The sequence below is a fragment of the Pseudorasbora parva genome, chromosome 3, assembly GCF_024679245.1.
Source record: "Pseudorasbora parva isolate DD20220531a chromosome 3, ASM2467924v1, whole genome shotgun sequence".
NCBI classification, from domain to species: domain Eukaryota; kingdom Metazoa; phylum Chordata; class Actinopteri; order Cypriniformes; family Gobionidae; genus Pseudorasbora; species Pseudorasbora parva.
This window is the reverse complement of record NC_090174.1, coordinates 32,760,362-32,788,339: the sequence shown is the minus strand read 5'-3', so window position 1 is coordinate 32,788,339 and position 27,978 is coordinate 32,760,362. Positions and strand designations below refer to the sequence as shown.

Sequence of the window (27,978 nt, the reverse complement as noted above, 5' to 3'; positions counted from 1 at the left end):
AAAATTTGCTCTTTTAGTGCTGAAGCACCCAGGGATCGACCGCGGCAGAATGACAGGTTTTGTGTGTAGCATGTTTCTGCTCTCACCAGAAAAGGAACACGCCCACCGAACCAACTGTGTGTGTAGTGCAATTTGCTCAGTTTCTCAAGTTTGCTGTGAATACAGCAGCTCTTAGCAGCAGTGAGATCGTGGTCGTGCTGTCTTGTGCCGTCTGGCCAACACGAGCAATTTCCCCCGGCACATCCTTTCTCTCTCTCTCTTGTTGGATAGCAGGCAGTCAGATGCTTCATCAACGCTGTTCGGCTCCGAAGTGAATGACAACAGTGCGTGGCGATCACTTCCGCTTTATACCCATGCAGCAAGGCGGGGTGCGATATGCAAATTACGCAAACCAATTTTCATTGGGCCGTTTTCTATATCTCAAAGCTGATAGGGGCTCCCAGAAGTGATCCCAATTCGTCAGTAATACGTACGTTGTATAGTGACCGACTGAAAGGGAATCGTAGTTTGATGGTGCCAAGTTTGAGCGCAGCATCTTGGGACATGTGGTCTTCACCTCACAGCCGGTGGGAAAAAATCGGGTTAAGACTTGGGCAGAAATCATGTTCATGGATGCGAGTATTAACATTATGTATAGAATAGAGCAGGACCGAGTGTTGTGGAGCTGAGCAAGGCCGCTGGAGCGGTTGTTAACACACGCCTCACGAGCAGCGGGATTTTTATTATGATGGGACACAGTCGCCGCGCCATCTCCACTTTTCCAGTCCTTTGCATGAGGTAACGTAGCTCTGTTTATCATTTTAGATACATTTTAGTGTTTAAAATAATTTTATGATGTTACTCTGTGCGTTCGCTCTGTGGCTGCTTTGACACTTGCACACTGCTAAGAGTAAAGCGCTTCTGCCAAATAAAACTAGAAACCGAGGGTAACGCAGATATGATGCAATTGACAGGCGACTCCCTCAGACATTCCGGTTCCTTGGTTAAAATAGTAATTTTCTCTCAATTTACAAATAGTCTGAAACATTTGGGATATTGTAAGTACTCAACTGAACAAATTATATAACTGGCCTGGTGATTTTGGGATATTTTACTGCAAAAATCCTACGTAGTGCACATTTAAACACCTGTAAAAAAAAAAACCTGTTTTAAAAAAACACCTGTGTTATACAGCTCTAAAAGATATTTAAATTAACCTTGTTAAGATTTTAATAGTTTGGTCAGGCACCAATAAGTGATCAGATATTAACTTCTTTTATTATGAAAGCTTAAAATGTCACACACACACACACACACACACACACACACACACACACACACACACACACACACACACACACACACACACACACACACACACACACACACACACACACACACACACACACACACACACACACACACACAAACAAACAGTTAACTGGAGCCATTGACTTCCATAGTAGGAAAAAAAATACTATGGAAGTCAATGGCTCCCTTAACTGTTTGGTTACTGACATTCTTCAAAAAAAAATCTTCCCTTGTGTTCAGCTGAAGAAAGAAATTCATATAGGTTTGAAGCAACTTGAGGGTGAGTATAGGATGACAGAATTTTAATTTTAAAGTGAACTATCTATTAAGTTGTTGGTTAAAACGGTTCTGCATAATTCAGCCACAGACAGCAGGGGGCGCCATACTCTTTCTCCGTAAGTAAGATCATAGATCCCATAGGCTACATACGCATCCCAAATTCATATTTTGATTTTCACATCTTTCACACAGATTACTTCATTTGAGCTTGATTTATAGCCTGTTATATACTGTAGTAAGTATAGTGCAGTACCCAATGGGATATTTTTTATTTATTTTTTATTTATTGTCTAAAAAAATGTTAACAGTCCATTGCTTCTGCACTCTAACGAACCGTTAGTCTTTGTGATGTTCTGGGGCGCCAGAGGGGCTGGACATTACATGGAAAACCATCTGAGAAAACAATTTTTTGGGGTGTGTGCACAGTGCGCGACCCTCGGCATTTCCCCATTGTTTAAACCGCTCATCTGCGGGACAGGATCACAACGGCTCCCGCCCACACGCTGTCAGAAGTGTTCGTAGAATATTTACATTGCTCATTAACAAGGTGATTTGTTTCTGCTTTTATTCTTACCCCTTTCTTCTATTCAATCAATTATGTGCTCGAGCCACGGTTGGGCTCTGGGCTGTGCTTTCTGCACCTGTCTGGAGTGACATGTGATGCCCGTGAAGCAGCACTGAAGCGAAACGGACCGTTGCGCGTGTCCTCTGCAAGCGCGAGCGTGACCTTTGCTAGACTTGAGGCTGCTGTGCCATTGAAACCAAATCGGAAATCTTACAGGTAAGACAAATGGCTCCTAAAAATATTTAGTTATCATTACAGTTCATCGACAAGACTTCTGTTTTGCGAGCTCCCTGAGCACAATTTAAACAAAACCATGTCGTTTGATGGTTGTCAGTTTAACGTCACATATCGTGTCTCGCGCTCCATGAGGTTAGTTTTTTTTTTTTTTTTTTTTTAGTTTTTTTTTAAAGCGTTTTGTGGCAAACGTAATTAGGACAAAAGAGTAATTACATCTTAATCAACAACATTTAACTCGTGAAACCTTTTTAGGCATTTTTATGTCCTAGGGATTATTATTTTTCTTTTGGTTATGTGAATATTACATTTAAACTCTATTGCAAACTGTAGGCTATCGTTTGTTTTGCTTAGCTTTGAAACTACACCATGTTGGTTTAAATACAGAAAGAAATGTAGGCAAATGTAATTTTGTCACAGAATATACAGAGTACAATAAATCCTTTGAAATGTGGTCGTAAGTGAAATTGTGGTGGAAATCAGAAAAAGTTACTGAAATGACAGAAATCTCTTGTCATGCCTACTGTTAAAAAGTTTTAGCTGTTAAATAAGCTAGTGATAATGTGAATTGTTTTAAGAGTTTCCCCTAGAATTGTCTAAAAGTCTACAAACATATAGACCCACTTTCAGATTTCAAAAGCATGTAGTGAACAGTGATCAATAAAACATGACAATTTACATGTTAATTTACACACAATTTACATTACTCAAAGCAATGATGTTCTTCATTACCATAGTGAACTGTTACAAAACTGCCTTTAATTTAAATCTCTGTGTTTCAAAGTTTGACCTCTGTTGTATTATTTTGTGTTTGCAGCCTAAACTAAGCGCCAGTGATTACATTACACATGTCCTTGTCTCAGTTTCAATCTACTTCTCTTACATTTCTTTTTTCCATCATAGCTGGTCTAATGGTTTTCAAATTAACATCCCAAATTATTCATATAGCGTTGACTATTGTGACAATGGAAACGGTAGGTATGGCAACTGGGTGTGACACTTTTTCAGTTGTTTTATGACTTGTGTCCTGGGAACTGCCTAAAGCATCTCTGAATAGAAATTTTCATCTTGTATGTCACACCGAGCTAAACTTACCCTAGAACTGATTCCAACTGTTTTAAATCTAAGTGTGATGCAAGGAATTGCATAGTTTGTTGAGCAAGCTCACTCTAGTGCCATATTGGTGACACCTGCAGGCGGTTACAGTATTTGCCTAGCAAAAGCAGAACCCTATCAAGTCAAACATAACATTAAAGTAAAATAATTGTGTGCACTTTGAAATCTATTTTGAATATTACATTTAAACTTTGTTTTAAAAAGTGGGTGGGACAGGAATGCGGTGTGTGTGTGTGGTGTGTGTGTGTGTGGGGGGGGGGGAGGGTTAATACATTTATATGTACAAAAATAGATTTTTTTGTTAAGTGCATCAGAGGTTCTGAGTGCTAATCCACCCTTGTATAGTCATCAGTGATTCTATATCAAGAGCAGGGACACATTTGGGTGCATTTTGTTTTATTTCACAAGAACGATTAGAGATTCTCTGCAATGGCATTAAGTGATAGATTGAACCGCTTGCCTGTTTTGAACTCCCGAGAGAACTGATAACAACGGCAATAAGCAATCGCAAAATTGCTAGTCAAATGGAGATGTTTTTTTTCTAGTATATGTACGTACATACTGCGAGATGTTTCAAAAAGTGGTGGGGACAATATAGACTCATGTCCCATCTACAAATTATGCCTATGGTGGGAAGTATTATTAAAGGGATAGTTAACCTAAAAATGAAAATTTGATGTTTATCTGCTTAGCCCCAGGGCATCCAAGATGTATGTTTGTGTCTTCAGTAGAACACAAATGAAGATTTTTAACTCCAACCACTGCTCGTTTAATGCATGTCAATGGGGTGTATTTCTATGAGAGCCACTTTGAGTGTAAAAAACACATTGACATGCAAATCCATATTAAACCCTGTGGCTCGTGCCAACACATTGATGTCTTAAGACACAAAACGACTGGTTTGTGTTGAAAACAAACAGTATTTTTTTATTTTTTTTATTTTTAGTTTTTTTTACCTCATATCAGACGAATCTCATCTAGTATTCCCCAACGGCATTACTTCCTTCGAAGAAGGTCAAAATTTTGGAGCGATCATACAGGGTCTGGTCATATAATTAGAATATCATCAAAAAGTTGATTTATTTCACTAATTCCATTCAAAAAGTGTATAAAACTTGTATATTGTATTCATTCATTACACAAAGACTAATATCAAATGTTTAATTATTTTAATTTTGATGATTATAACTGACAACTAAGGAAAATCCCAAATTCAGTTTCTCAGAAAATTTAAATATTGTGAAAAGGTTCCATATTAAAGACACCTGGTGCCACACTCTAATCAGCTAATTAACTCAAAACACCTGCAAAGTCCTCGTAGTTCTGTAAGCTACACAATCATGGAGAAGACTGCTGACTTGACAGTTGTCCAAAAGACGACCATTGAAACCTTGCACAAGGAGGGCAAGACACAAAAGGTCATTGCAAAAGAGGCTGGGCATTCACAGAGCTCTGTTTCCAAGGACATTAATAGAGAGGCGAAGGAAAGGAAAAGATGTGGTAGAAAAAAAGTGTACAAGCAATAGGGATAACCACACCCTGGAGAGGATTGTGAAACAAAACCCATTTAAAAATGTGGGGGAGATTCACAAAGAGTGGACTGCAGCTGGAGTCAGTGCTTCAAGAACCACTACGCACAGACATATGCAAGACATGGGTTTCAGCTGTCACATTCCTTGTGTCAAGCCACTTTTGATCAACAGAAAGTGTCAGAAGCGTCTGGCCTAGGCTAAATACAAAAAGTATTGCTGAGTGGTCCAAAGTTGTTTTCTGATGAAAGTACATTTTGCATTTCCTTTGGAAATCAAGGTCCCAGAGTGTGAAGGAAGAGAGGAGCAGAAGACAATCCACATTGCTTGAGGTCCAGTGTAAAGTTTCCACAGTCAGTGATGGTTTGGGGTGCCATGCCATCTGCTGGTGTTGGTCCACTGTGTTTTCTGAGTTCCAACTTTATGGAGATGCAGATATCATTTTCCAACAGGACTTTGCACCTGCACACAGTGCCAAAGCAACCAGTACCTGGTTTAAGGACCATGGTATCCCTGTTCTTAATTGGCCAGCAAACTCACCTGACCTTAACCCCATAGAAAATCTACGGGGTATTGTGAAGAGGAAGATGCGATATGCCAGACCCAACAATGCAGAAGAGCTGAAGGCCACTTTCAGAGCAACCTGGGCTCTCATAACACCTGAGCAGTGCCACAGGGATTAATATGGATTCCTATGTCAATGTGTTTTTTACTCTCAAAGTGGCTTTCATAGAAATATAACCCATTGACATGCATTATAGGAGCAATGGATGGAGTTGAAAATCTTCATTTGTGTTCTACTGAAGAAACAAACACACCTACATCTTGGATGTCCTGGGGGTAAGCAGATACAAATCAAATTTTAATTTTTGGGTGAAATATCCCTTTAACAATGTCCTTCTTGATTGTCAGACAAATAATGTTTCTCAATCAACATGCACAGTGCTGTTTAATGGAATGTAGGACTTTTGCAACTCTTGCAACAGAGTATTTCTGCTCCATGTCTGTGATATTAACAGGGGTCATATCTTCATTCCCAAATAATAGGAATATCACGTTGGGACAGAGTGGAATGCAATGTAAATGGCTAGCTCCATGAAACAGTCAAGCAAAAGAAGAAATCAAATATTACATTATTTAGAGAAAGGAATTATATATTTCTGGGATTGAAGTTGTTAGAAAGTGTACAAAGCAAAGGCTGTAAAAAAAAAAAAAAAAAATGGACGATGCATCTTAACTACCTTCCACTGAGGAAAAGTGAAGCCACCAACATCAATATTGAAAATCCGCCGACACTCTCGCAGATGTTGGTGTGAAATAAACACTTATGGAAATGTAGAAATGGATGCCTCGATCTCCTCTCAGATATCCATAAAAAAGTCCATTGGTGCCTCAGTGACACCTTTACTCAGAGAACCTGTCACCTGGGGGGTGATCGATGCATTTTGGCTTCAGTTTTTAACACCAGTGTGGCAGGATTGGTAGTACAAAGACTTGATCAAGAATCCAACAGCGCAACAGTTAAGTTCATCTGAAAATTTAAATTCTGTCATCATTTACTGTTGTTCCAAACCTATACGACTGTCTTCTGTGGATTTCAGAGATGCCTCAGTGGGATTTTTTTGTTCATAAAAAACACTGTTCTTTTGTACCCCATTGACTTTCATTATTTGGACAAAAACAGTTTAAACATTCTTTGAAATCTCTTCTTTTGTATCATACATGTTTAGAACGACATGAGGGCGAGTAAATGATGACAGGATTTTCCTTTTTAGGTTAACTGATGTGATGTCTCTTTAAGAACATTCAAAAAATGCAATTCCTTGGGGAAAAAAATGTAGTGACTATTTCCATTACAGTATTTCTTCTGTGTGGTCTTGTGATGAGTTAAAATAAAGACAGATACTAACCTTTGTCTTTATTTAGTATAGTCTGTATCTCTGTCATCTGTACAGTGAATTTAAAATGTATTCATACAGCGAACATACATAGATGTCGGTTCAGAGATGCTTTCAGTTAAAAGTGTGATTAAGATATTGTGTGTGAGTTTACTGTGTTTGTGTGCCGGGGTCTGTTTTTCAAGTAATTAGCAATGTGATGATTGTTCAGGTGGTCAGTACAGGATGTTTGTGTGTGTTCTCGTATGTGTACATGTTTGCTTTTAAATGAAAGACACAATTGTTTATGTTGAGAGGGGAAAGGGCAAACCATGCCGAAGCAAAAAAAAAAGAAAAATGAAAAAAGACAGCAGCTCTGAAGTGGACCCACGGCACACACAAACTGTTTGTTTATTTGTGAGTTTTAAAGGGCATCGCATGAGCCTGAAGGGGGTTGGCATGAGTTTGTCTTTATCATGTGTTCATCAGCAGATTAATTATGTACTAGATGTGTGTGGGGGCGTGTTTATGTGTGTTTGTTGTCAGCTTCCATGGTTACCATGTCCATCACTGCTCCATGTTTTCTATGTCTGATGCTATGAATAATTCATTCAGCTCTTCAGATGGCAATATGCATGATCAGCTCATTGATATCCATGAGTAGTTTTGCATTTAAATTTGAATAGGAGATTATGAAAGCACATATCCTCTGTATCTGTATTATAAGTGGCATGCTGGATTGATTAAAATCAGATTTTCCTGTCTTCCTCCTGCTTTCTACAATCCCTATAAACATAATTAATGAGATTGTACGTCAGGCCGCCTCCACACAAGCCAAGTGTTACCAATTGTATGATGGTTTTGGCTAAATGCAGGCAGTCGGCAAGTCTGAAATGAGACGAAAGACGAGAGTGATAATTGAACTGTATTATGATTTTTCGAGTATTCCCTTTCATGCAGAATGTTATATAGCTGTTTGTGAATGTAAACATTCTGCAAAGTTGTAAATTGAAAAGTGCATGATAAATAAAGTTATTGTCTCCCAAAAAGGAAATCGACACTGAATGACCTATACCAGTCGTACTCGTTTGTATTTCAAATCCCACACCTCATAGAACAGACATTTGCGTAATGCACGCGTTGTATGTTGTCTGTCGGCGAACAACTTGACCAGCCCTCAAACATCGCTGCATGTTAGTCGTCGTGTTAGTGCATGTTAGTCGTCGAAACTTTAAGTCGTCGTCTTCTTCTTCTTCTTCTTCTTCTTCTTCTTCTTCTTCTTCTTCTTCTTCTTCTTCTTCTTCTTCTTCTTCCTCTTCTTCCTCTTCTTCCTCTTCTTCCTCCTCCTCCTCCTCCCATGGCAGTCTATGTTAGCCCATAGAACCGTATGGTAAAAAGTTGTGAAATTTGGCACACTCATAGAGGCCAGTCTGAGCTGTCACTATAGAAAATTTGTTGTCTCTAACTCAATCCCTCTAGCGCCACCACCTGTCCAAAGTTTCACTCATGTTTATGCTGATAACTTTTGACTCCTCAGGGCTTCCTTAATTCCTCAAACCGACTCGATTGCACCCTATGATGTAATTTTCCGGTATGCAAATTTTCCCTACTTTTTAAAACATACTTTTGCGAAACTCCTCATAGACGGTTCATCCAATTTGCACAAAAATGTAACCAGATCATCTTCAGACCAAGCCGACAAAAAATCTTGCAAATCATGTTGATTCGTCAAATCGTTTTCGATAGACGCGCAAAAACATTTTACATACGTTTGTGAAAACACACTTAAGGCAATATCTCCGCAACGCTTTATGGTATTCAAACCAAACTTGGTACATGTCATCACAAGTATAACCTGAGGCAACATGCAGCGTTTCGGCGCTGGTTTCTGGTCCGGAGATACAAAAAAATGCCTATTTATGCTTATAAATTCTGAACCATTTATCATAAAATTGGTCTCTTTAGATTCCAGGCATCATGGCGAGTCGAATTTTGGCTGTCGGCCATTTTGAATTATGTGCTAAAATGCTGTATTTTATGATTGTATGAATGGATTGTTACGAAACTTGGTATGGGTCACCACCACGATGCCCTGAAGTGGTGCCTGAGAAGTTTCGAAACAGCGCCACCTAGTGGAGAATTTTTTTTCTCTCCAAACGCTTATAACTTTGGGTGTGGTTGACATATTTTGATGGGAGTATGTTTTTTGGTCTCCTGAATCCTTGCCGAGTCCAACGATACCAGACTTGCTAGGTTTCGGCATATGGTTTGCGCAGCGTTGTAATTTTGCGCTTAAAACACATTTGCTGATAACCGCTAGTCCGATTGAGACTTAAAGGGGTACTTCAGCGCTGGGAAGATGAATCTGTATTTAAACTGGGTCATCAATGCAGTAGAAATGTGAAATTATTTTTGAATTTGGTGTCTTCTAGACTGAGAAAAGACAGAAAATGTATTTTTGTCCCATGGGGATGAAAGACTACAATTCCCAGAATGCTTCGCTGCCCTGTGCCATTCCCCAATGCCACCAACTTGATTACAGTGACTGAGTAAGAGAAGACACTACAATTAAAAACTGAACGTGTCTGTTCAATATAATGAGTGAGTCACCGCGCGAGTATCACAGCACTGAGCACTAACTGCACGAGTGATGAGAGCTGAGGTAATCGCGACTACACTCGCGGCATACATTCACAACGCGAGTTCAGTCTGGCGCGTTTCAGTTCATGCCTTTACAAGCTTAACTTTCATAGAAATTAATTTGAGAAGTTTAAAGACTTACATTGCACACCATAGCGCCGTTTAAATGAGTGCCTGTAGCTGAGCTGAGCTCTCCCTGCAAGCTGAGTGTTATCTCCCATCCCCCATGCGCGGATTCAAAACATGCGGAAATGGCTCCCTCTGCTGGCTGTAGTCTTTAGCCTTTGGGCAAACATTCCTCCTATGATGCAAAAATCGTCAATTTGCATCATAGGAGGAATTTTTCCAGAAATAAAATGCATAAATCTCTTGTCTCAGGGAGATATGAGGGGGGAAAGCACAATAATTTGAATATACTCCAGGGTTTCTACTGATACAAAGCCATATGCTAATCGCTGAAGTAACCCTTTAACCAGCCTCAGAAGTTCGGAAACATAGGTTCGATAGATATACATTAGGGCCCAAATCTCAAAATATTGATTGTAAGGGGTAGTAAAATCCAATCAAAGTCAGGTGTCAGTCATTTTTTAAGTGTTTTTTCATATAAATGTCTGTAACTCCAAAACAAAATGAGATATTTTCACCAAACTTGACACACATATGTATGGGCTTACTATGAGGACACATAAAAAAATTGGTGGGATTGTGCCTCTTGGTGGCGCTATAATAAAACAAAACAGGAAATTCCCATTGACTTCAATGCAGTATTATGGTTTAAAATGCTAATGCTATAATTTATGAATGCATTAGCGTATCCTTACAAAACTCGGTATGTGTCTTCTGCTCCATGTCCTGAAGATACTCAAAACGTTTTGGGACAGCGGAACCTTGTGGTCAAAAGTTGTAATAAAATGTACAGAAATGCGAATAACTTTTGATTAAATTAACCCATTGTAATGAAACTGGTCATAATACATTCATTGGCTCATGCCGAGAACATGGATACCAATTTTGCCATATTTTGCAAACCTATCTGTCCTCCATCTTGTTATTTGTTAAAAAACCTACTTTTTCAAACTCATCCTAGACTGTTTGTCCGATTTTCACCAAATTTGAACGAAATTTAAATTTGAATTTGAAAGATTTGTATCATCTTCAGACCATGCCGACAAATAGTTATGGATTTCATGTTGATAGACAAAAAAGTTTTTATATACCACTGCAACAGAGTTGAGCCATGATGCAAAAATGACTCTTGAGGCTGTATCTCTACAATGCTTTGACATATTGACAACAAACTTTGCATGTCATAGTCTCCTTAATCTGACTACACCACATCAGTTTCGTAATAGTGCCACCTATTGGTTGAAAGTGATAAACCATTAAATCATTATTATTGACTGTATTTAAAATTGTACTGCTATTTTGCCTAAAATCCACTTAAGTCTTTAATGGCTCATTGTTGCAGTTGGTTGGAGACTTCCAGCCATGCTGGCATGTCTTGTCTTCTTCTTTGTGCTTGTTGACTGTATTTAAAATTGTACTGCTATTTTGCCTAAAATCTACTTAAAGGGGGGGTGAAACACTCAGTTTCAGTAATGTCAATCTTGAGTACCTATAGAGTAGCATTGCATCCTGCATATCTCCGAAAAGTCTTTTTTTTAAATAATTATATAAGAAAGATGCGCTGTTCTGAGTCTTTCCGAAAAAAGCCGAGCGGGTGGGGGCGTGTCGTGTGGGCGGAGCTAAATAATGACGTGTGCGCGCCGCTGTTATTGTGTTGAGTGCGTCGTAAAGCTGTGTCATCCCTAACAGCGGGAAAAAACTTTATTCAAAATAAAAATATGGCTTTTAATCAGATACAGCCATACATCTATGATCCGGAATCAGACCCAGAGGCTGAAGTTGAACAGGAGCAGCAGCAAAAAACGACTAGAGCAGGACGTCTCTATGTGGTACAACTTGTGTTATTTACATATTTATACTTGAATTATATCGTCGTATTTTTGTCTTTGAAGGTGTACATGTGGGAAGTGCAGTTGTGCACGTGTGTGTGTGTGTGTTTACACCTGGTTTGTGTAGACAATTTTAGTAAGCGGACTGGTTTTGCACGGCAGGCTAGTGTTTACATAGAAAGACATGGAATAGTAGCGCATTTGAATGAAGAAGCGCGCTTATTTAGTTCAACATATTTCCCCACTCTTTGTGTATTGTTGTTTGGAGTGCTTTTACAATACACAAACATAAAGTTACACATATAGTGGCCAGCTAAACAAATGTACACGCACTACACATCGCATGCTCCATTGATCAATTAACTATACGTGATCATGTTTGGGCTACTTGATGGGCATAGGCAAAAACACAGACATTTGAAGCAGTCTCACTCACCGCCTGCGGTTCTAACGTTGGGACCTTTATCGTTGGGACTGCTCCATCCTTCAGCATTAGGCGATCGGAAAATCCGGCGTCGAGCTGGGCCTTGTTTATGAAACAGTCGGCACCGAAATGCAGTGAACAGACATTAAACCTTTGGGCAACTCAGTTGTTGATCTGGAAAAGCAAATTACATCCACTGTTGCCTTAACGCGGGGTTTTTTGGCAATCTGTACAGGACTGTCTTGGTCTGGCAACCAAAAACGCACTTTTTTGGTGACATTGTTAATTTCTTGAAGTCACATCACCTGTGCAGCGCAGCCTACGAGCCCCGCTTTGATGGGCGTAGCCTGTTGCTTTCGCTCTCTCACGCTCTTCCGGTAGAATTTTCCGTAAGGCCCATACAAGGAAATTCCGACCTTTTAACGTCAAGTGGACCCATGATAGAAAAAAACTTGCCGAAACTTATGACTAACCGGAAGTAGTATTTTTGACAAAGAAATACTCCCATCAAACGTCCACCTTAACTTTTGAAACTTTGTCTATGTTTAGTATGGGATTCCAAGTCTTTAACAGTGTAAAAAGATCAGTATGCATGAAACAGCATTTCACCCCCCCCTTTAATAGGTCATGGCTCATTGACTACGTTTACATGGACAACAATACTCCGATATTAATCTGATTAAGACAATACTCTGATTAAGAGGCTACCATGTAGACAGCGATTTCTAATTACCGTAATCTGATTAAAGTCATAATCTAACTAAACATAAATCGGATTAAGACATGTGGAGTATGCCTGTTTTAGTCGCATTATCGGAGACATGTACACACCTTAATCTAACTATTAATGTTGTGTCAGCGATTTCGCCGCATTTTGTGACAGGACACATAACGTTACGCACACCGGGGAAGTGCAGAGGGGAGGCTTTGTGGGTTCGAGCCTCTGCCCTTTTTGAAAATTAATCAAAAGTGCCTCTTTCAACAATCATCGATAATATTGTGGCCAATAAAACAGAATTGGAATTATAATTAATATAACGTCTACAAACCAGAACAAATAGCGGAAAAGTCCCGTTTATCTTTTACGTATCTGTCAGTCTGAAATGTCGTTGCCATAACGCGTTGCTATGGGCGTGTGTGTTTTACTTGACTGTTCATTCTGAACACTGCGTCCTCTCTCTATATTTTTATTTTTGTTGTAATTATTATGCTCATTGTAAAAGTAAAATACAATAAGTTTGTATCTGTAATCGCAAACCAGATGGGTCATTCAGTGAACGCCTGTGGCTCGATGCCAGGAAAAACAATCCAAACAGTCGCGATTTTTAAACCTTTTTAATCATTAATCAAAGCTATTATTTTAAATGTAGGCTGCCAATAAGGAGGAAAGAGGGGTAGTGTCTCTTCAATAAAAACAGAAAGAGAATACATAATATTACAAAAATAAATCAACGTAAATGTATATAAAACATTATAAAAACGCATGTTTTTTATACTTCTTAAAGGGGGGGGGGGTGAAACACTCAGTTTCAGTCAATCTCATGTCAATCTTGAGTACCTATAGAGTAGTATTGCATCCTTCATATCTCCGAAAAGTCTTTAGTTTTATCATATTTATAAAAGAAATATGGGCTGTACCGAGGCTTTCTGGAAAAAAACGAGCGCCTGGAGGCGTATCGTGTGGGCGGAGCTAAAGAATGACGAATGTGCACAAAGCGGTGACGTCCTCAAGCGTGGAGAAACCCATCGCTATCTCAGCTAATACAGATAATGATTCACAATCAAATCTGAGGCTGAAAAAAATTGAACGGGAGAAACGGCAACATCAGGATGTCCGTCTCTGTGGTATGGACTGTATTTAGGGGCCTTTGTATGTCTTTACGCGCAGTTTATGAGGACATGATTCGGTTTATGGACTATTGTATGTGACTAGACCTTAGAGGTAGCAAGCAAAACGGTTTTGCACGTCAGAGTCAGACTAGTGTTATACAGAACAACAATGGAGTAACCGTTAGCGCATTTGAATGACGAAGCACGCGATGGTATCGTTTACTGATGTTTACTCATGCGACGGTAGCCAATAGCAGAGACATTTGAAGTTGATTTACTCACCGGCTGCTTCCAAAGCAGAACCGAATCTTTATCGCTGGGACCGCTCTGTCAAAAACACACTTCTTTGGTATGATTTGGTGAAGTCCTGTGACAGCAGTGACCGTGGAAATCCACTTTGCGACGCGACTGAAGCGATGCCTTGAAGCTTCCCGTCATTTCTGCGTTCAAATCGGTTCAAATGCAGCGCTGCCTTCCCGGAATACTGTGCTGAAGCGTTGAAGTCGCTCGACGTCACCCATAGGAATAAAGTGGAGCGCGGCGCGTCATAAGTGTTCACGGACGACTGGATCTGCAGCTGAGAGACTGTTTACGGCGTGCATTTCCTCTCTCTCCCTCTAGTTACGCGCGCGCACCCTACCGGGAGAAGAGCCCGTACGGCCCATACAAGGACCTTCCGATCTATTTAACGTCAAGTAGACCCATACTCGAAAAAAACTCGCCGAAACTTGTGAGAAACCGGAAGGTGTATTTTTAACACAGAAATACTCCATCAAACGTCCAACATTAGTTTTTGAAACTTTGTCTATGTTTAGGATGGGAATCCAAGTCTTTAAAGGTGTAAAAAGCTCAGTATGCATGAAACAGCATTTCACCCCCTCTTTAATGTAAAGTAACACTGTCAGACAGCGACACCCGCAGGTGAAGTTAGAGAGTTTCCTGAGCCCATAAAATTAACAGACCTGCCAAAGTCACGCTATGATTGGACGTTGGAGAACATAGCGTGGCATGGGGACGTAATGACGTGCCATAATCAATCTATGTTCTATCACATGTAAAACGGGAACATGAACGGAGTACTCTAAAAGCAACTCATGTAAACCCCTTAATCAGAATATTGTCTTATTTAGAATAAGGTCAATAATTAGATTACTGCTGTCCATGTAAACGTAGTCAATGTTGCAGTTAATTTGACACATGCTGGCATGTCTTGTCTTCTTATTTGCGCTTGGCCCCGATAATGGCTGCTTGCAACTATATTTTTACTTGCGACTGCTTTTCAAATCTCAGGAGAACAACACAGGATTCACAAAATGCTTGCTCTTGAAAGATGGGTCAGTAGTCAGTTTATTTGGACCAGCTTGCTCCTCAGAATCACAACCTATAAATATTTATTGATGTGTATATTTTTTACTGGGTGTTTAAAAGATGTAGCCTAGTTTCGTGTTTTATATTGTGTAAGTTTCCTAACACTTATTACTGTCTTAATGACTGAAATGCTACTGTAAATTAGCTGTGGGCTGCAGTATTACCTAAAACTGGGTCTGCAGATTGTATGTATGTTCTTCCAATGCTTCATAATCAGACTTGGGTTGATATGGTTAAATCGACATCATTGTTACTGTTTTCACAGTGTGTACAAATGGTGAGCTTTACGGAGCTGGAGTTCAGTTATGGTAATGGTGTGTAAATTCCGAAACGTGCTGTACTTGGTAGATCAACCACAACAGACTGAGCCATCTGAACAATTAGATCAGAGTAGGCTCCTAGAAAGGATATTTAGAGGGACTAATTCATCCGTCGAGGCGTTTGAGAATCACTAAAGTGTGGTGATGTGTAATTATGAAACCTTTGCATGTAAACATTGCTTTGTAGGAGACCTCCAAAACAAAATTTGAATCCTTTAAAATAACAATAGGGGCACTATTGTAAACAATGTCACACATGCAGTCTCACTCTTCTACTAAAAATTAGCATGGCTTTAATTTGGTCATGCTGATAATGGATTGCATGATTGCTTCCACACTTAGCCTCAGTGGCTGTTGCAACTACCAGTGCAGAACAATGTATGGAATTTTTGAGAAAATTAAGCATAACATTTAAGTAACATTTTATATATATATATATATATATATATATATATATATATATATATATATATATATATATATATATATATATATATATATATTAAAATGTTTTGTTTACTATGTACTACATTATAATGTAATTAGTTGTGATTTGACAGAAAGAGTTTGCTAATAACAGTTTGCAATGGAAGAATACTAAGCCAGAAGCTCATGTAGCACTAAGATTTTAGTGGAACCATAGGTATGCAGTGTCCATTAAAATAGTTCCAAACGAATTATCATCAGTCTTTGCATGTTGCTTAGAATAGAACAGCATGGAGTACAGCAATTTCCTTTCCTTGCTCAAAATGTTTTTTGATTACTCTTTAATCAACTTCAGGTTTGTTTTTTCCTGTTTTCTGCCCACTCTGAATATGAGGTGTGTGAAAACACTGAGCATATTTTTCACAACTCTGCAGATACTTGCACTATAACTTTTAAATGTCCCAGTGCTGTTGTAATCAGTATCAGCACTCTTTTAAGCACTGCTTGTCCAATGTAACTGTGGTAAAAAAAAATTCATTTGGAAAGGCTTTTGTGTTTGCAGGGTTTCTGTACTTCATCTGTTTGTAATTTTGAGAGAGAGAGAGATGGAAGGAAAACAAAAAAGGCACACAAGAGAGACAAATAGTCTTTCTCTGACGAATGATCTCCATGCATCTGACAGCCATTCAGTGATCATTTGTTACAAATGTGCCTGAGCGTGTGAGGAAAAAGAGGGAGGGATTGAAGAGGGAAAAGAGCGAAAGGGAGGGAAGATCCTTTTTTTAGAGGTTGAATGTATGACGTTTGTTTGGCAATTTTAATAGCCTATAGTCATGTTTGTGTGTCGTGTCAGTAATCAGAAGATGTAAGACTATTTTTCCTGACTCTTTCTCATTGTTTATTTGCTTCAAGTCCAAAAGCTAAACGGGCAACCCCTTTTCCCTTCCCTTCCCTAGTAAGGGATGACTCAGCCCTGCTTTTTTTTCTGTGTGCAAAGGAAAAAAGAGAAGGATGGCAGATGGTGGAAATGTAAACTATGAGATCTATTGAAAATAGGAAAAAGTGAGGGAGAGCCTGACCAGGATTGACTTACAAAGTCATGCAAGAAAGTCTGATAACAGGAGAGAGAGAGAGAGAGAGAGAGAGAGAGAGAGAGAGAGAGAGAGAGAGAGAGAGAGTGAGAGAGAAGTATTTTGTTTGTGAAGTGGTCTTTTGACTAATCATCTGTGGGTGGGGCTTTGGGTGTGGGAGACTGTCATCAAAGTTTTCCCTTCATGGACTTCTAGAGCAACAGAGCAGAGAACGAATACATTTGTTTTAGTTAGAGAGAGAGAGGAGAGCTCTATTAGTGTGCAAGCGTAGAGCATGTATGAAATGGTTGTGCATGTGCTTCAGTATATGACAGGGTACATTTTGGAGTGTGTCAAATGTTGAACCAAGAGGGACTACCTGCATGTGATAAGATGCACACAAAGATTTCTCAGACACACCCTGAAGATTATTAGTACATAAACATCAGGTGTGAGGGATTCCCTTAAAGAGAGAGAGAGAGAGTGAAAGAGGAAGAAGGATGAAGTACCGCCGCAGGGTAAGACTTCTTGTTAATTACATCTGACTATGTGGGTGTGTCGTATATGTCTGTATTCCTGTATTCAAACAGTGATCTTTTAGTTCGTAAGGGTGAAAACCAATGTCCCACTTGGTGTTTTCATTGTATATAATATTTAAAATGTAAAAATATTTTTCTGATTGTTTGAGTGAGTGAGAGTTCTGTTGTTGATTTGCCACTCCTTTATGCACAGCATGTCATGCATAGCTATGGTGACACATATCTTTCCTAAGAGCCTATCTTATTGTCCTAGCCAGAAATCACTCATATGGGCTGCAGAGCACAAAACGGACCTTATATGGAAGAGCTGGCGACATATAAACTCAGAAAAAGCTTAGAGAAACGGCTCAGTGCCAGATTATACAGCAAAGCTGTAGTGCACCTCCCTCAGGGAGTACAGTACCCACATTCTCAGCTGTAGGAATCGTGTCCACAGGCTGCTGCTTTTGAAATACAATACAGACAGAGCCCTCAAACTTAATCAGAATTCTTTTGTTGGATAGACAATGTGTGATAAACGTACAGGAACTTGTGATTTAAGTCACATGACAAACTTAATTATAATTTTATCATTTATATATGACAAACTTAATCAACTTGAGATCTATTTTGCATCTGGCATTTCTTCAGTTTTGGGCAATTGCAGATGTAAAAGGTGTCTAAAATGTTTTGTGATACAGTCACTCAAACTTCATTTGGAGGTAGTCAAAAATGCATGTCAATCAAGCAACTTTATTTATATAGCACTTTTACAATGACGATTGTTTCAAAGCAGCTTCACAGTGTTAAACAGGACAATATTGCAACAAAACTTGACTGGGCTGTACAATCATTCTGGACTGGGCGACTGTGATGTTATCAGCTTATTTTAATTTATCATATTTTTTGTATATATAATTTGTATATTTAGTTTAATAACTTTTTTTTTTTTTTTTTCATAATCATAATTTTAGTGTCCCTAACTGAGCAAGCCAAGCCAAATGCGACAGTGGCAAGGAACCAAAACTCCATCAGGGCATGATGGAGAAATATAAACCTGGGGAGAAACCAGGGTCAGTCGAGGTGCCAGTTCTCCTCTGGCCTATTATTAAACAGTGTAAGATTATTATTCTGGCAACCTTAAAGGTCAGAAATCATATTAGATTGGAATAGTGTTGTCAAAAATATCGATATTTCGATATATATCGATACTGGAATATCTGAAACGATACGATTCTCAGTTTTTACAGTATCGATACCAGCTGCGCTCTCCTCTCCGACCGAAAGCGAGTTGACACACACCGGCATATTCTCACTCAGCCTGGTTAACCTCTGAGCACGGCGAACGTGCGTTCTGCTGGACTTTTTCCTCATGACAGTGTGTTAGTGTTAGTGTGTGATCAGTCTGAATTTCGCGCGGGATTGCACATAAATTAATTCTACTAATCCCCGCAGATTTCGTGCTCCACATCTGAAGCGCACACACATAGCCTACCGTAATAAAGCCGCCTCTGACATGATACAAGTGCAAACATTTGCTTCCTTTTCCAGCTTATTATTGGTCAAATAACTCAAAGAATTATCAGTGCACATCTGGAAGAGTATTAACGTAAACACAGTCGCAAACTGTTCAGGAAGAACGAGTAACAGGAACAGTGTTTAGGATCCATGCGTCTGTTAGTCTTAAAGGGACCGCAGTCATTTGCTATTCAAACTACAAAAAGACAAACGATCAACTGCTCTTCACTGATCAACTTGTATAACTTTAATAGTTTCATCTGTACGCTATTGAATTTTTTACAAAGAACATTATCCAATGTTGTTTTAAATGTAATTACTATGCATTTTTTTAATTCAGTTTCTTATCTGAATGTTAGACTTACCTGAAAAAATAAAGCAGTCTGTTTAATTTGTATCTTCTATTCTATTGCATTTATTTGTGCTATTGTTTGTAATCTGTTTATTTGTTCTTATTTTATTACTGTTTACTCGTCTTTTTAAATTAAATTTACCATTCGAAATCAAGCTTTCTTGTGCTGTGTGTAAGCTATTGCAACACAATTACCCCATTGTAAAAAAAATACATTGAGATAGCAAAAATTTGTGAGATAATTTTAATAGTAATTGATCAATTGATCAATAATTGTTCAAATCAAAACGATGCCCAACCCTAAGGAACATGCTGGCCACATGAATTTTTAGTAAAAAATAACAATGAATAAAAACAAGTTCTGTTGTCATATTAAGCATCTTATCTTATTTATTTATTTATTTATTTTACTGTGGTATCGATTTAGTATCGATATATCGATATTTTAGTCTGATATCGTATCGAAGTCATAATTTTGGTATCGTGACAACACTAGATTGGAATAGTCAAATTTTCTGGGTATCACGCAAGAGACCGGTTTATGGAGGATGGCACGTCGATTACACAAGAATATGAATATTTGAAAGATCGGAGTGTTCCTGGTTCTGGCCGACTTATAATGCAGCATAAAAATAAGTTAATTGATTTGAATAATGTAAGTTAAAAATGTTCTATGTGTATGCCATAGTAAATAGATGCGTTTTTAGTCTAGATAGACAGAGTGTGTCTGCTTTCTGAACAATGCTAGTTCCAGAGTTTAGGTGCTAAAAAAGAAAAGGATCGACGGCCTGCAGTTGATTTAGATATTCTAGGTATTATCAACTGGCCAGAGTTTTGAGACCGCAATAGACGTGATGGAGTATAATGTGTTAAGAGCTCGCTCAAGTACTGGGGAGCTAAACCATTTAGTGCTTTGTAAGTAATAAGTAAGATTTTAAAATGTATGCAATGTTTAATAGGGAGCCAGTGCAGTGTTGACAGAACTGGCCTTATATACTTCCTGGTTCTAATAAGAACTCGAGCTGCTGCGTTTTGGACTAGTTGGAGTTTGTTTATTAGGCGAGCAGGGCAACCACCCAGTAGATCATTACATAAATCTAGTCTTGAGCTCATGAACGCATGTACTAACTGTTTAGCATTTTGCATTAAAAGCATGCCGTAATTTAGATATATTTTTAAGATGTTAGAATGCAGTTTTACTGATGCTAGAAACGTGGCTTTCAAATGAGAGATTGGTATCAAAGAGCACACCCAGGTTCCTCACTGACGACGAGTGCTTGACAGAGCAGTCATCAAGTGTTAGACAGTATTCTAGGTTACTACTTGTGGAGCTTTTCTGTCCAATAATTAAAAATTCAGTTTCATCTGAATTAAATTGCAGGAAATTACTATTATTAAGTTGCATGTGACCACATTGTATTTGTTGTTGCTAATCTGTCCTGATGCATTGTGGGCAGCAGCTAAGAATCATCTACTGAATCAATCAGTCAACCTTTGCACTAAAACAAGTGTTTTAAATATTGGTTACATTTAAAATACAATCCCCTGGTTTCACAGAGACGGCTTAAGCCTTGTCCCAGACTGAATTGCATGTTTGAGCTGTAAACTTAAAGCAACTTGCACTGATATATCTTAAAATTTGTCAGTTGGCGGAGGCGTTTTTTTGTCTCAAGTTGCACAACAGCAATGGTGGGGAAAGTTACTTTTAAAAGTAATGCGTAACTAATTGAATTTCTTTTTAGGAAAGTAATGCATTACATTACTTTTGCATTACTTTTCCTCACATGTATAAAACAAAAAGTTGTATTTTGGGGCAAATGTAAAGTAAAGGCCCTTTCACACCAAAATTTAGATAATAAGGCTGACGGAAATGCATATTCATGCGCGTACAGTAGAGGGTGCAGCTCAAACAAACATTTGCTGCCACTGCCACTCTGGATTGCAGAAAAATACATAGTTTAACACTTTCTTCACTAATAAAAACAAATGATCTAAAGTCATTTTTGCTTAAGTAGTAAATTTAAAAGCAATGCGTTACTTTACTAGTTACTTGAAAAAGTATTCTGATTATGTAATTCAAGTTGTTTGTAATGAGTTTTCCCAAACACTGAACACCAGTAATGTTTTTTTCCAAGCCTCATTTATGAAAGCTATCTAAATGTCTTTCGCATGATTCATCCCGCATGATTCATTTAAATTGCAAAAATAACCCTGTCCATACCTTTTCAGTACTATCTTTTCACTGTGTCTTTAGTAAATCCTGACAATAACGGCAAAAGAGGGCTTGCGCCTGATCAAGCTGTTAGTAAATCTGGCCCTAGGTGTAAACAGTAATGTGTCACGGCTGACGGGGATTAATGTTATTCATGTATCAGGTCCGGGTTTAAACAGGCCCAGCTCCACAAGGAGGCCAGTGATTATGAGCTTGGCCCAACCTTCCAGACCTCCCACTCCCTTCTTTCAACAACTAAGCTAGACAGCCGAGCCTGTAAACAGGGCCTGAGATAAATAGAATGACAAAAATGATCCTGAAATGGATCTCATAACAGCACAAACAGAACCAACCGTGTTTTGTTTGTGGTCTTTAGTGTATATCTGCTGCTCAGCTCTGTGTTGCCATCTTCATTTGGTTCTTTATTATTGCTCAATTAAAAAGTTGCTTTCTCTAATAATCATTGCCACCCATCAACTCTGCAACTTTTAGCAGACCTGCTCAATATATTCCTCCAGCTATACAGTAGTTTGTGGTGTCTGCCTAGTTGAAGTCTGTTGTGATATCCATGTTGTTTTTAAAGAAGTTATGTAGTTCCTTTAAGAAATCCTTCATGCAGGTGAAATCTGAGAGCCTGTACCCTTTAGCTGTTTGAGCTTTCCTTACTTTTGTCTTAGCAACAGTTTGCTTTGTGCACTTTTTAGCCATGCAGCCTTAAACTTCAGCAGCTTGGAATCTGAATTTTTTATTTATTACAACATTACTTTCTTTTCAAACATGCACATCAGTGTTTTGTCCATGTATTTCAATGGTATTTAGGTGACTAATTCAGGGTGCCTTTTTCTTTTATCAGTCTGCTTTTAAAGGTACACTATGTAATTTTTTCCGTCTGCTAGACGGTGCCTATTCAAAACAAAGGCGTATTTGATGACACCAAGTTTGAGCGCAGCATCTTGGGACATGTGGTCTTCACCTCACAGCCGGTGGGAAAGAATCGAGATAGGACTCTGGCAGAAATCATGTTCATGGATGCGATTATTAACGTTACTGTAAAATGAAGCAGGGCAGGACCGAGTGTTGTGGGAGCTGAGCAAGGCTGCTGGAGCGATTGTTAATAAGAGAAAACGCAATGCATGCCTCTTGAGCACCAAGGCTTTTATTATGTCACAGTCGCCAGTAGGGCTGGGCGATATGACGAAATATATCGTCTGGACGATAGAAAATGTCTATCGTTTTATAAGGCGTTTAGGCAGAATTTTACGTCAAGATGCACCTCACGCCACGGCATGCCCATGCACGCTGCAATACATAAACAGACATGGAGGAAGACGGTAGTAGACGCGGTTCAGACCAGGGTAATTCTCAGAGTAATTATACCAGAGTGGTGGCATAAGCGCTCAAAACAAACTTCAGACACAGACGCTGCAATGGGCTTTTACGCGTGGCACACCATATAGCCATATATTGAAATATTTTAATTGCAGGTGTAGGGATGGCGAAAACTAAACATTTTCTTGACCAACCACTGAGCCTCATTAAGCCATTTGAAACCGGTTAACCGATTAGTTTAAAATATGCTGCGCTATTTGAAATAACAGCCGCGAGCCGCGCGCTCTCTCTCTCTCTCTCTCTCTCTCTCTCTCTCTCTCTCTCTCTTTCTCTAGCTAATCCTAGCGCTGCCGCCTCCCTTCCCCTTACGACACTTTTTTAAAATCCCCCACAGCACGAAACACGAGTCCCGCAAACGCGCCGCCGAGGAGCTTGTTTGTAATCTGAGGACAATGGCTTTTTATTGGTTTATTAAGTACAAACAGGCGAGTTATGAAAAATTGAGTGCGAGGGATTTGTTCACTTCACACAAAAAGATTTTGGAATGAGACGGCTAACTGTAGTAGCGTTTAGTCCACTGTATAATAGCCTAATTTAGAGATCACTTTTTTTAACCAACAATTTTGATCGGTTAACGTTGATACGGTCAACCATCGGTCAAACGGTCATCAGTTAACATCCCTAGGCAGGTGTTAACTTTACCAACAGTCTTGCTTGAAAAAAAGGTTCTAAATAAAATAAAATGTTGTAGTCCATACTACCTTTACCTATTTGTTTTGTATATCATTTCAAACTGCATTTCCACATTGCAATTCTGTATAGACTATTCATAAACTGAATTAACAGAAAAATTGCTATATCGTAATGTATATCGTTATCGGGATATCAAATGAGCTATATCGGGATACGAAATTTTGGCCATATCACCCAGCCCTAGTCGCCAGCGACATTTCCGCTTTCCTGGTCGTGTAGCGCTAGGCCTAGGCAAATAAACAATATATTGAATCGTGATAAAATTAATTTCGATAATGATGATAAACTCTGGATTAATGTAACAACCAATCACACAACCGAAATAAATGTGACAACAGCCAGTAAGTGAGCAGCCTTTTAGCTTGCACGTCAAAGTATATGCTCTACTGGCAAAGAAAACTCAACACGAGAAGGAACAAATGAGTGGAAACAGTGACGAACATTGAAAGAAAATTGAATGTGAAACTAACTTTGCGAAGATGACGAAGTTGTCGATAAAACTAATTCAGTTACTCGTTTGAACCACGCCACACAGACTATATTTATCCGCTCGGGTCAAAGTCCAAACGGCAGCACAGTGTGAGCTCACTGGAGCAGATCCATTTATGTATAGGTAACATCATAGGAAAAAACATAATACTAATTAGTTAGTTCACCCTTTTCTTCTCTCAAAAGAATTAATAAAAATATAGACTAGTGTTTTAATAGGGGCTCATTGTAACGCAGTGTTACATCGCACCCCACAATCACAACTAGGATTTAAACCGTGGCTTGTGTCTTCTGCTGGTCTTCTGATCAGCATTAAAGAACAATCTCAACTGTTAAATAACAGATATAAGATTAAAATAATATCTGATTTGTCTTATTTTAAATAAACACAAAAAACAGAGATTAAAAATAAACGTAATAAATTTACTTTGCTGTGGTTAAATAAATGTTCATTGATATCTTAGATATGATTTTTTAATTTTGCCGCAATTTTTTTCTCTAAATAATGTTGATATGACAACTAGTAAATACACAAAGTTTCGTCATCCTGGCATGTGTGGAAAGTTTTAAACGATGTGTGTTACTACACTTCCATGTTCATGTCCATTACATCATCAATACATTAACAAATAAAAGGTAGTACAGCTTACAAAAGCAGATCAACATAAGAATACAACAGATCATCACAAACAATTGCTTACAAACCTTGAATGAACAGAAGTTGTTTTTGAGTTGTAAAGGGGTTGTTTTTCTAGATTAGAAACATAGACTTGTTTTGTTTAGTATAAAAACGCTTGGCCAAATTAAACACCACTAATGTAACACAGAAAGCATGAAGAGAGGAATTCATTTTAGGCTGGGATATCATTATCTGCAGGAGCTTGTTTTTGTCCAAGTTCAGTATGTTTGCATCCTAGTGTGTAGTGCACATAAGAACACAAAGCACAAACACACAAGACTACAAGAACAATGGATTGAGATTTGAAAGTGCAGGTGTTTGACGATGGGGCATCTGGTGAGTCGTTAAAATCTTGTTAGGCATTTTAGGCGACCCTTATCGCCAATTCATTGGAAAAGAATCTGTGGAACAACAGTGGAGCAGAGCCAAGGAAAGTGAACATCCACTCACACTCCCAGCAGATTATTGTTCTAGAATGTGCTTCCACAGGTGACCTTCCTGCTTCTCTCGCAAGCACACACACATACACTCTCTTTCCTCACTCCAAAAACACACTTCCTCAAACACTTAAAGTCTTGTCAGATTTTCCACTGGATTCACCAGCACTAACTCTGAAAAACAGACAACTGTGTTTGTGTGTCAGGAACCAGTCCCAAATAGTTTCATGGCATCCTTTCTTAGTGAATTTGTACTTGCATGAATGTGTGTGATTTGTCTTTTTTTTAATGTGTGCTTATTCTGACATTTGCTGTGTATTTACTGAACAGGTCCATAGGGAATCTCCACACACTTCTGGAGGAAAATCTGCAGTATTCTGTCATATTGGTTAAAACATGGTAGAATGTGTTGTATTCTAGATTGTAGTACTAGATTATTAGTTAAAATGGTCAACCAATTAAACAAAGCATTTAAAAAACATAAGGGGCGGGTATGTGTACAACTTTGTGAATGACATGCATTTAAATTCTGCGGAAATCTGTGGAACTTTCTTCAGAATTTCTGTGGCCGCAGATTCCAAGTGGATCTGGTTATGAGTACACACTCTCAGTTCCTGCACTGTGGCTCTGCTGTGTGTAAGTGTTTGCATCAGTGTTCTCTTTGTGTTTTTTTCACTTTCAATCTCACTTTCTCTCTCTCTATAGGTGGTTGATGTAGAAGGGGGTGTAAGGTTAGTGATGGAGAGTGCTCTCTCAGCAAGAGATCGGGTCGGTGTCCAAGACTTCATGCTCTTGCGGAACCACAACAGTGAAGCTGCTTTCATTGAAAACCTGCGCCGACGGTACAGAGAAGGACTCATTTATGTAAGACATACACAAGCACCAGCTGAACTACACTTACACAGAATATGCTAAATATGACCATGTACATAGTAAAGTATAAATATATATTGCTTAAAAGTATATAATATATTTTTTCTATTATTTATTTAAGCAATAAATTATGTTCTCATGAACTTTCTGATCATCAAAAAAATCCTGAAATGGCTGTGATGGTTTCCACAAAAACTGTAATATTGATGTGTCATCCTGCACTACACAGAATATTGTCCAGTCAGATTCAAGCAAGTAGCAAATCATGGTGTTATTCTGTAACTAACTGGCTATTTAAAAAAAGGGAGTTCAAATTATGTTTTCTGCGTATATATTCAACAATGATAATTATAAGAACTGTTTCTTGAGCACCAAATCAGGATATTAGAATGATTTCTGAAGGATCATGTGACACTGAAGACTGGAGTAATGATGCTGAGAATTCAACTTTGCCATCATATGAATAAATTACAATTTAATATATAAAATTCAAATATTGTAATTCAAATATTTTGTAACAGTATTTTACAACATTACTTATTGATCAAATAAAGTAACCTTGGTGAGCAAAATAGACTCTTTTTTTTACATTTGAACTGTAGTTTACATTAACTATGTGGTTTTCTGCTTTTATCCACCTTTTTTTCTCTTTCTGCTTCTTTGTCTCTCTCTCTCTCTCTCTCTCTCTTTATAAGACTTATATTGGGTCAGTGCTGGTGTCAGTAAATCCTTACAGAGAGTTGGAGATTTACTCCAAACAGAATATGGAGCGCCACAGAGGAGTCAATTTCTATGAGATCTCACCTCACATGTGAGTGCTAAGTGTGTGTGTGTTTGTGTGTCATGGCCATGAGAATCCCTGAGAACATTCCGCCAATTCTCTAAGTATGACTCACTTTCCTGGAGATTCCGGAGACTGGACCATACAACTTTCCACTTACACACACATTCACACGCACACACACCCATGTGAAATCCTTGCCCACAACCATGATATTCCAAGCTGTTTGATAGATTTAGAGATTGCCAGTTATTAGAAATTTCAAAAGATTACAGCTGTTTTCTGTCCATGTCTGTTAGCTTTGAGGCTAATGCTAAAAATGAACCTAAAAATGAACTTTTAGCTCATACGTGCATTTAGAATTTCTCTTCTCATTTAGATAAAGGGACAAAAAATATTGATGTGTCATCCTACACTACGCAGAATATTGTCCACTCAGATTCAAGCAAGTAGCAAATCATGGTGTCATTCTGTTACTAACTGGCTATTTTAAAAAAAATTAAAATGTCAATACAATAAAATAAAATGGCTCGTCAAACAATTGTATGGTGTTTTTAACCAACGTATACAGATTGTTTTTACACACATGAGGAACAGTTCACATCTTTGAAACACATCATTCTTAACATTAAACTGGTTTTATTAGGCTATCTGGGATTAAACAGTGTATCTGTCTGTGTGACTTCAGTTTTGCCCTGGCGGATAATTCATACCGTGCACTGCGGACTGAGAGAAGAGATCAGTGTATTCTCATTTCTGGAGAGAGTGGCGCTGGAAAGACTGAAGCCTCCAAAAAAATACTTCAGTACTACACACACATCTGTCCCACTCGCAACAACACACACACTATCAGAGAGAGACTGTTGCAGTCCAACCCAGTACTGGAGGTAAGCACACACAAACACTGTAAGGATCTTCTGTACACAGCATGCTAAATGTCAGTCTCACTCTGTCACAACAGGCTTTTGGGAATGCTAAAACTCTCAGGAATGACAACTCAAGTCGTTTTGGGAAATACATGGACATTCAGTTTGACTATAAGGTAAATTAAACCCATATCTACTACATTACAACCCTTTGGTGAAATCTAAATCTAGGGATCCTATTTTGGACG

At 38.6% G+C, this 27,978-nt stretch overlaps 1 protein-coding gene across 3 annotated transcripts in view; it reads left to right on the top strand.

Moving 5' to 3' along the window:
• Positions 1-1,715: 1,715 nt before the first annotated feature.
• The window catches only part of myo1ca (myosin Ic, paralog a), a 45,282-nt gene continuing 19,019 nt past the window's right edge, over positions 1,716-27,978 (top strand). The window contains exons 1-6 of one of the 3 annotated variants that reach the window (XM_067438484.1): positions 1,716-2,350; positions 3,317-3,342; positions 25,916-26,074; positions 26,779-26,894; positions 27,553-27,751; positions 27,826-27,906. In XM_067438484.1, the coding sequence (XP_067294585.1) occupies positions 3,334-3,342; positions 25,916-26,074; positions 26,779-26,894; positions 27,553-27,751; positions 27,826-27,906 (564 nt within the window). In that variant the 5' untranslated portion in view covers positions 1,716-2,350; positions 3,317-3,333. Of the gene's footprint in view, positions 2,351-3,316; positions 3,343-17,114; positions 17,442-25,915; positions 26,075-26,778; positions 26,895-27,552; positions 27,752-27,825; positions 27,907-27,978 lie in introns of those variants that run through there. The other 2 variants (XM_067438486.1, XM_067438483.1) reach the window with 2 other exon arrangements.